The sequence below is a fragment of the Heterodontus francisci genome, chromosome 24 (assembly GCF_036365525.1).
Source record: "Heterodontus francisci isolate sHetFra1 chromosome 24, sHetFra1.hap1, whole genome shotgun sequence".
NCBI classification, from domain to species: Eukaryota; Metazoa; Chordata; class Chondrichthyes; order Heterodontiformes; family Heterodontidae; genus Heterodontus; species Heterodontus francisci.
Window position 1 is genome coordinate 60036207 of NC_090394.1, and position 10602 is coordinate 60046808.

General features: G+C 39.9%; 1 protein-coding gene across 2 annotated transcripts in view; it reads left to right on the forward strand.

Moving 5' to 3' along the window:
* The window catches only part of stub1 (STIP1 homology and U-Box containing protein 1), a 30309-nt gene extending 20815 nt beyond the window's left edge, over positions 1-9494 (forward strand). For both annotated transcript variants that reach the window (XM_068056342.1, XM_068056343.1), the window contains 5 exons: positions 974-1139; positions 2894-2984; positions 5974-6030; positions 7649-7765; positions 8420-9494. In XM_068056342.1, coding sequence (XP_067912443.1) covers positions 974-1139; positions 2894-2984; positions 5974-6030; positions 7649-7765; positions 8420-8545 — 557 coding nt within the window. In that variant the 3' untranslated portion in view covers positions 8546-9494. The remainder of the gene's footprint in view (positions 1-973; positions 1140-2893; positions 2985-5973; positions 6031-7648; positions 7766-8419) is intronic.
* Positions 9495-10602: the final 1108 nt, after the last annotated feature.

Below are 10602 nucleotides of genomic sequence, written 5' to 3' on the forward strand. Positions count from 1 at the left end.
GAGGGAGTTAAGAGTCAAGCACATTGCTGTGGGTCTGGAGTCACATGTAAGCCAGACTGGGTAAGGACAGCCGATTTTCTTCCCCAAAGGACATTAGTGAAGCAGATGGGTTTTTATGACAATCGATAGTTTCATGGCACCATTACTGAGACAACCTTATAATTCCAGATTTTTATTAATTAATTGAATTTATTAGTAATTCATTACTTATTAATTGAGTTTAAATTCCACCAGCTGTCGTGGTGGGATTTGAACGCGTATCCCCGGGGCATTAACCTGGGCCTCTGGATTACTAGTTCAGTAACATTACCACTACAACACCATTCATTCCCCCTGTAAGCATAAGACTGCATCAGCTGATGACATAGTCGCCTCAGTCCCTGCCTCTTGCTGGTGAATGGTTGGCTACCTCACCTACTGGCCATTAGTTGGCCACCCAGTGCAAGATCGCTTTGAGAATGGAGATCGGAGTGGGAGCGCCAGTACCACCCGCTTCTGGTCCCGCCTTCCCCTCACCGCTGGATTATATAAAATCCTGGCCAATGGGTTGAGATACTGTTAAGCCCCAAGGAGTAATTATGATTACTAATTGTTCTGAACAGAACAAATGTTATACTCATTCAAGTTAGGGATGCTACTGGGAAGTTGGGTGGTGGTGGTGGGGGTAGGGGTGTGTGGAACACCCATTTTCATCTGTGTGGACTCTCAGGTACATCATTGGTTCCATGCAAGGGAAACCTTCTCTCCACTAATGAACAATGTTAACCCCAAATATATCATTTTGTGACAATTCCGCATCTGATCTTGGGAAAGTTGGATTCCATTCCTTGGTTCAGATTTTGTTAAAAATATGAAAAATGTAATATATGTTAAGTAATGCCTGCCCTTATTTGAGCTCTGCTTATTCTTGGGAAGCTCGGGTAATTTGTTGCTTTCTGTTTTTATAGCTTGTATACAAACTCCCTTTTTCCAGCTTATAATTTAGCAAAAGAACAAAGGCTGAACTTTGGGGATGATATTCCAAGTGCTCTGAGGATAGCGAAGAAAAAGCGATGGAACAGCATTGAAGACAAAAGAATTCAGCAGGAAAATGACCTCCACAACTACCTCACCAAACTAATCCTCTCAGAAAAGGAAAGGTATTGAGTGCTTCATTTTAAGTGCCTCCATTTATAGGCCAGAGAATATCTAAATGGGCTTAATTTCTAAATATTTTGAAAAAGCATGCTAAATTTTATCCTCATTAAAGTTACGGATATTACTGGGAAGGCAGGGTGCAATAGAACACTTTTACCACCTGTTGTCAGCAGTGTGCACTCTCAGGACAAGTTACATCATTGGTTCCATGCATGGGAAAGTTAACCCCAAATATATGCAATTCCACTTCCTATCCCAGTATTCCTTTTGGCTTCTCCATGTGCGCCTGCCATCCTTGTTGCCTCGAAAATGGATCATATGAAAGCGAGATGTCTAAACTGCATTAAATAAGGGATAGAAAAATTATTACTCATGTTTTTTTTTGAAAAGCACATTCCACATATTATTAGTGGTGGAATTACATGAACAATCCGCTGCCAAAGGCATGCCGCTACAATAGTATTAACCTACACTTAGTGGTAGCATCATTTCAATCCCAAACTACATAAAATTGATTAGGTTTGTAATTTGATTTGCATGTTTAGAGTATGCATCATCTTTCAATCATACCATTACTGTCAGGCCACAACTGTATTGAGGTTCAACTTCACACGTGCAGATTTTAGTTTTTTCCCTTCGGATTTCAGTTTGGTTTCCCACTGCTGTTTTGGCATTAATTTCACACATTGTGTTGAAGCCTCAAGTACAATGAATTGCTGCCAGGAATGCACTTGAACTAGTAGATCATATCATTGTACTTTGTTTAAGTAACTCGACAATAACAACAACATGCATCTATATAGCACCTTTAAATATAGAGAAAACATCCCAAGGCACTTCAGCCACATAATCAGACAAAAATGGACACAGCCAAAAAGGAGATATTACAATGGGTGACCAAAGATTTAGTCAAAGAAGTAAGGAAGGTCTTGCGGGAGGAGGGGGGTGGGGGGAGGTTTGGAAGGGTTTGGATAAAGAATTCCAAAGCGTTGAACCTAGGTGGCTGAAGGCATGGTTGCCAATGGTGGTGGAAATGTAGGGGGAATGCACAAGGCAATCTATTTTGTTGGATGATGGGAGGGCTGTTGTGGTGCTGGAGGAGATAACTGAGTTGGGAAGGATGAAGTCCTGGAGGGGTTTAAACTAGTCTGCTTGCCTGTGCCACAAACTGTGCCAGGTTAAGAGCAGGGGGGGTTCACAATTGCTAATGGATATATTGACACCTCCTCTGATCTCTTTTTAAAGAAAGTGTTTTTTAAAAGAAGTTTTCTTTTAGAAAATTGCCACAGTTAAATCTTTGCAGGTGCAGGCCATGATCCTAGCCTGGACACTCTGATGGGTGCCATTTTTGGCCGATGGGCCTGGCATACTGCTGCCAATGTGCCAGCTAATGGGCAGCTTGCATTGTGTGAAATCCTTGCTTTAGCTGTCCTTGGTCTCACCCAACATTGCATAGCTTGTCTTGTAAGTAGTGGGCAGAGGATTTGCTGCCTTTACCAACTCATTTGGAATCCCTAGTGCAAATCCAGGAACAAGTGCGTCTGAGTCCCTCTGATGCAGTCCTGGTGGCATTATGGTAGGAATATGCAAGAAGGACCCTGGATCTTTGGCCCCTCTGACTCTGGAACCTACCAGAATTAGACAGTTTTACTGCTGTGGTGACAGTAAATAAACTCTTGCGATAGGTTACTATGACAGGTTCTAGTGCATGGGGATTTGCTGGTAGTTACAGTATTAGTTTTTTTCCATTCAATAGAGAAGTGGAACAATGCAAACGAAAACACCATGAAGAAAACATGGATGAGTCTCGAACCCGAAAGGAAATTGCAAAGATAGAAGCCAGACATGTAAGTCCTGTTTTCTTGTTAATGTTTACTGTTTGAGTACTAAAACGGAATAATCTAGAAGTACACAGGTCTTCATGAATCCAATGAAGGAATGTTGTGGTTCATAGATAAAATTATTTGAGTGGTTTTGCACTAAACGCTGGACTACTTTTATTCTGTTCAGATTATTTTCCTTTTCAGAATCCACTCCTTGTTTCATAGCTGGGGAAATTATTTTCTCTTTGATTTATTTTAATAAAAAGATTGGACATGTGTGTTCAGTTTTTCCAACACATTTTTCTTGTGTTAACGGCTTCATCGTAGATTTATTAACCAGACGCTGTTTTCCATGAACAGAGTACACCAGGTATTAACCCTAATCACAGCAAATTGCTTCTTGGAAACTATGTATGATGTCCACTATAATTCAGGCATCAGTAAATAGTGTATTTAAGTAACTTTATACAGGCTAAATAATTGTTTATTTACAAATAAAATTATTGACCGAATCAAATTCATAGGCACGATATTTTATGAGAGGACTGAAATCCGTCCATGAAGTGTTGCATCCTTTCAGAATATTGCTGTTAGTTGTTTCTTTTAAGTTGTTTGACTGGAGCAGCTTTTGTTGATGAACGAGATGCGCTTTCACCCATTCTTTGATGAATTGAATACTGTCTTGAACTGTATCTTTTGGGATAAGGTGTTAACACATGAGCTTCCAGTATTGATGGGTGTGCTCTTGGTAGAACTGGAACATTTACCCATTGGTTCCTCTTTATGTAAAAATATTTCTTTGACACAGTGATTCCTGACAACGCAGAGCATGTGCAGAGCAATCTCGGAAATCATCAGTGCATGCGAACATTTACCAGCTTGCCAGTATGAATGTGCGCACGCACAGCACTGACATCACCACGAAATGACATTCTCACCCCTCAGTAGCTGCGATCGCTGGCTTCATTCCCCGAACAGTAACCTGCTCCCTCCTGCCATCCTTGCTTCAATCGCCGCTTTCAGTTTCCTGCTCCACCATCCCTTGTCAACTAATTTGTGGTTATTAACCTTTTCTGGTTCGTGACATTTTAAATCCTTGCTATTTTATTTTATTTATTTAGAGATACAGCACTGAAACAGGCCCTTCGGTCCACCGAGTCTGTGCCGACCAACAACCACCCATTTATACTAACCCTACAGTAATCCCATATTCCCTACTACCTACCTACACTAGGGGCAATTTACAATGGCCAATTTCCCTATAAACCTGCAAGTCTTTGGCTGTGGGAGGAAACCGGAGCACCCGGCGAAAACCCATGCGGTCACAGGGAGAACTTGCAAACTCCGCACGGGCAGTACCCAGAATCGAACCCGGGTCGCTGGAGCTGTGAGGCTGCGGTGCTAACCACTGCACCACTAAACTAATAGAAAACCATAGGCTACTTTTGTTACAATATATACTGGATCAATGCATACAACTTCATCCATGGGGTTAAAGAGAGGAAGAATTGCATTTATAGAGCCCCTTTCACGGACTCCGAATGTCCCAAAGCTCTTTACTGCCACTTAAGTACTTTTGAAATGTAGCCAGTGTCGTAATGTTGAAATGGAGTAGCCAGTGCATTTGAATCTTTATTTCTTCACTAGTATCTAAACTATAATTCAGTCCTTAAAAGGTTAATCTTATTGAATGCTGTATTACAGTAACACTGCATTTAGTATTGGAAGATATTATGTTTTTGGGTTTGTTTACCATTTTTTACTCCAGAGATTTGTGGCTTTCATGTTTCAGTTTATGCTCCTAGCTGTCTACTTCTGATACAATGTTTTCACTTGCTCGGATACATTGTAGCATATCTGGGATGACAAATAGAAAACCAATTTTTTTAAATGTTTAAGACACTGGTTTTATCACATCCCTCCCTGGGAACCTCCCTATCCTTGAAAGGCAGCAGAATAACACTACAGCTGGATTTTGTGTTGGACTTTATCTGGCAAACAAATGTATTAAGTGATACGATGATACAACAAGTGAACAGTGGCAGTAACGTATGTGCTTGTAGTGGTCAAACTTTGCTAATTTGTAGAGTGGAAAACAGTTTGCAACTCTTGCTAAAGCAATGCTAGAATTGCTTTTATTAGATAGTGTTTCTTATAAACTTTTTCCCTTGCTAACGACAGAAAATATCTGACTTAGCTAATTCTCTTCAGAGGTTCTCTCTTCAAAGACTCCAGATCATTGTCAGTGATATAAAGGCAGCCGGAAAATATCGCTGAACCAGTAGCTGGAGCTTCTTAAATTTTAAATACTATCTGCTTGTCTTAATGTCCCTTAATTCAAGTTATTCACATTTTTTAGTGCAAAAAACTCACTTCCAGTTATCAGGTGTAGCCTGGCTGTAAGATGCTGTCAAACATATGACATATTACACAGATTATATTTGCTTTAATCTTTGACTCCTCCCTCAAGCAAACTGTGACCAACTGAACAGTTCTCGCTTGTTTGTGAGAGAATTAAAGAAGCCAAAACCAAATTAAATATTGAACAAAAGTGCTCAATTTTTTTGTTGAAAACGTCATTGGCTTCAATACCACTGGCTTTCAAACCTGATCTTCACCTGCTATCTCTTAAAAACTGTTCAGTTAAATGTCCAGATACTTTTTGGTGTCAGCAGATAAGAGGAAGTATGTCCTCTGCCTCCCTGCAGTTATTTTCCCCACATAGTTGGATTGTGTTCCACTTTACTATTGTTTGCTTGACCGCTGTGCAGGGATGAAATTAAAGAAAAACAAACCTTAAGGTTTGCTACACATGCAGATGACTATATTATTTATAAATGTGCACTGATCTCTTTTGCTGTGTGTAAAATGCTTTTGAATTGGTGAATCACCGAAATACATTTTTTGTTTTGCCTTTTCACAGCAAATCTATCCCGCAGATGTGCCTTATATTGGTTATGAATTGCTGTGCTTATGTTCATGCTTAACAATTGATTTTACTTCTATTTCACAGGACAAGTACATGAATGATATGGATGATTTATTTTCCCAGGTGGATGAAAAGAGAAAGGTGGGTTGCTGAATGGGGAAATTGGAGATTGATGCATCCAACCATTATGTATCCATGACAAACTGATGCTAGTATTTGTTGGCATCAAACATTTATTATTCATACTACCCAATTTCCCAAATGCATGCACACTGTACAAAATAGTGTCTAGGAGCTGGTCAGATCAGCAAGCGACGTAAAGAGAAGTGCTGCACCACCAACCAGGTAGATGAAAAGAGAGTTGGTCTTTTTTTTCCCCCAATACATGTTTCTGTCCTAGGAGACTACATGGCAGTGGGAGGGAGTAGTTGATGGTGCTTGTTGGCTGCACCATGTCAGGTTGGGACAGGCTTTGATGGACCCTGACTGTTTTTTCGTGACCTTTTTCATATGCTTGTATACATTTAAAAGCATGCTTTTAGGTTTTTCTTTGTTTCCCCTTCTAACCCCAGAAGGCAGAGAAAGGAAACAACGGAGGCCGTGAACAGATGTAGCAATAGGGCAGTGAAGGGGGGAAAAATATAAGTTGGGGAATCAGGGTGACAAAGGAAAATAAACAGGAAGTGAAAGTACTTAATGTAGTAATTAATGTGTTGGTGATGTTGCCCTGGCTATTTAAATGAGCAGCCACGCTTGATATCGTGGTGACTCTTTGGCGTGTGGCCCTATTTTGCCGCCGCTTTCAGTGGCGGGCTTATAAAATTCAGGCCAATGTGTCAAATTTGGCATGTATTGTTTGTGCCTTGTTTTTTGATCTGAGTGGATCAAGCTTTCCTTCAGGTATTAAACTGTGTCTGCGTGATCTTCCATTTTCTGTGCTGTTCTATCTAACAGTAGGGGCATGAAAATTCAACTAAATAAAATTCAATATGACTGCCACTGGTAGTCTGTGTCTACAATAGATTAAAATCATCTGATCTTAATTGTGGTTCCACCAGCCAAATTTGAACCCTTTCTAAATTTGGCATAATTTGACCAGATTTGAGATGCCTAATATGGATTTGTCTATTTTCTTGCAGTCTTGCTATTTCTAAACCATTTTGTTATTTGCTAAATTTTACCTGTAAATTTCTGTCAGCCTCTCTATTTAATTGTGCACAATTCAAGATGGCTGTCTAGGGACTGTTATGGCTGACTCCACGAATAGGATGTCACCATATTAAATCATAGTTGTTTTGATGAAAACAAGACTCCCAACCACATGATTTTTTTTCAATTCCCTCTTTGCCAAGGTGATAGGTCTTTGACAATGGTGTTTTTTTTAAACTCTCCAGTCCAGAATTTTCTGTCGGGAAGAATCTTGTCTATGCGTGGCACCTCGCTGTAACAAACTCAAATTGACAGCCTCATATTGTTGGGAAGTTTTTTTTTTAAATCTGTTTTTGGAGAGAAATAGGCAGAATTATGTATAATTAGATTTGTTATATAGTGGTGATTTAATCAAAGGATTCTGTTCATTTATATAGTGAATAATGGAAATTTAATGAATATCTGCACTGAAGAATTAATTATGAGTCATTGTTTATTGAGTGATTAAGGTTGTCACTGGGAAATAATATATAATTACATAATCGATATGTAATTCGAGAAATTCCTCTCATTGCTATACTGTATCTAATTAATTCACTGTTCTGTATAGAAGCGGGATATTCCTGACTACCTTTGTGGAAAGATCAGCTTTGAGTTGATGAGGGAGCCCTGCATCACACCCAGTGGAATCACATATGACAGGAAAGATATAGAGGAACACCTTCAGGTAGGAAAAGGAAAAATTGATGAACTATTACATTTGTCAAGAATTGTGGCTCTCTACTGTACGTCAAAGCAAATGCATTTAATCTTTTTTTTTTTGGTCACCTTATTTAAAGAGATATACTTGCATTGGAAGCAGTTCAGAGAAGGTTCACTCGGCTGATACGTGGGATGAGGGTTTAGTCTTATGAGGAAAGGTTGAACAGTTTGGGCCTATACTCATTGGAGTTTCGAAGATTGAGAAGTGATCTTATTGAAACTTATAAGATTCTGAGGGGGCTTGATAGAGTAGATGTTGAGAGAGGATATTTCCTCTCATGGGGGAATCTAGAACTAGAGGGCACAGTTTCAAACTAAGGGATCTCCCATTTAAGATGGAGATGAGGAGGAATTTCTTCTCTCAGAGGGTCGTTTGTGTTTGGAATTCGTTTCCCCAACCAGCAGTGGAAGCTGGATCATTGAACACATTCAAGGCTGAGTTAGACAGATTTTTGATTGACAAGAGAGTCAATCAAGGGTTATGGGGGTGCAGGCAGCAAAGTGGAGTTAAGGCCACAATCAGATCAGCCATGATCTTATTGAATGGTGTAGCAGTCTCGAGGGGCCGAATGGCCTACTCCTGCTCCTATTTCTTATGTTATGCTCTTATGTTTTTCAGCGGGTGGGCCATTTTGATCCTGTAACTCGAAGCCCTTTGACCCAAGAACAGCTGATTCCAAATCTGGCCATGAAGGAGGTAATTGATGCATTTATATCAGAAAATGGCTGGGTGGAAGAATACTGAACTGGATTTAACACCATCAGGACTTGCACATTTGCACTGCAGCGGCAACTCGATGACTTGTACTAACCAGATGAGTGAGAATGAGCAAGCCACAGAGCCTGAGCGAGGGACAGAAAGGGGATATGCAGGGGACGCCTGTGGCTCTATGCCTGAGAGGACACATCATTTTGTTTGTGTTTAAATTTCTTTACATGCGTGTATATAAATTTCATTTGCCACAGAAAATCTGAACCTAGAACAATTATTAAAGTGTTACTGGCTCTTTAATAATGCTTGGTGCAGTGGGGGTAGTCTCTTACACTCAATTTTGGTTTGCTTGTCTATTTTAGTCTTTAAGGATGAGAGATAAATGAATTGAATTCTGTTCTGTAGGCCATTGAGATGTGTTTTTTGATTGTGAAATATTGGTATCTGATCTCTTTGAAAATGAAAGTCCCTGATATCAAGTGCTCTTGAGCAGCCTGTATGACTGAATATGTAATTTGTGTCCTGCATTTATATTTCTGAGGGCTGAATTTAAACTTTATGCACAGTTCATATTTCATTCCTTGCCCCCTCTCCCCATTAGATATGCTTGCTGCCATAATGCTTTGCCTTTCAGCTGGTAGGCTGGTTCAGCAGGAATCCAGACTGCAGAGTTTTCCATTGTCACTGCCAGTACTACTCTCATCAGCTGGTGTATCTCAAGAGGATAGTGTAGGATTGGACAGTGGAATTTATGGCTGGTTTTGGGTTTGCTTCAGAGAGGTGGTGTATGCCTATAGGTAGGGAGTGTGAGATCGATGTGGGGTAGTACTTTTCTGGAGCTGCTCTTCATGGCCACATCCTAAAATGTTGATAGGTACCTGCGGAGTTAGATGAGTGGCTTGTTTTCTTCTTTCCTGAAATTTCTATGGATCCTTAACTAATCAATGTATGCCTGCACGACATGCCAGTAATAGATCAGAAGCCCCAAGGACAAGAGCTAGTAGTCTGTGAATTGAGGGCAGTGCTTGTGTTTTGAGTTTCAAGGAGTTGTGACCTCACTAGAAATTGGAGACTTTTTCTTGCAAGTATCCATGGATCATTTTAGATTAGCAACTAAAGCAACACTCAACCTGTGCCTACAGTAACACGGCTATTCAGGGTAGCTTGTCCACTAGAAAGGGCAAACTAATCATTTGCAGCAAATGGAATAAAATGCCCACACAGTAACTGAACGCTAAAGCAGAAAAACTTGCAAAAGGTATGCAACCTATTCTATGGATCTTTGGAGTTTGCTCATCCCTCTTTTAAATAGGAAGATAACTTGGTGAAAACTGCAAATCTTAATTATTTTCCCTGTCCAGTTTTTGTTCCATCTTAAAAGGTTTCTCAAAAAAGTGTGCTATTAGCCCAGGATATCCCTTTCTTGGGTCTCTTTATATCAGTATTTCAGTTAGCAATCAGATGATTCCCATCAATTTAATTTCCTTTTGATACTTTTCAGAAAATCAGAATATATCTGGCACATCTGAATGCAAGTATTGAAATATTCACACTTCTAAAGTGTTAAGTCCCTTTTAAAGAGGGTATTATGTTAAAATTAGGAATAGTTGGAATTTTGATTAGAATGTAAATTATTCAGCTCTGTAACTGCCAATATTGAGATGTCTCCTAACCCCGCCCTCCTCCTTCTGCCCAACTGCTTATCTGTGGTCTTGTAAGTGGAGATGGTGGTAACATACCACAGCAAAGTATGGGTTTCAGCACTGGTGGCATCCAGCTGCATTAAAGGAATGATGGGATGGAGACAGTTATTCTACAAGCATCCACCCTGGGGGTGTAATAGCTTTGGTTTGCTTCTGCTTCCACTGGAATTTTGATCCCTGATTAATCCATGGCCAATGTGTGTCTGTGGTATCCTTGAATATGATCAGGAACTCAAGTCCAAGAAATAAGTCTTGTTTTGTGCACCTGCTTTGGGTTGAATGGGATATTCTAACTTCATAATACAGTTGCTCCGTTAGCTTCATGTGGTATTATTTGGTTTTAGTTGATCATTGTATACAACAAATGTACACTTTCTGTTTCAATCC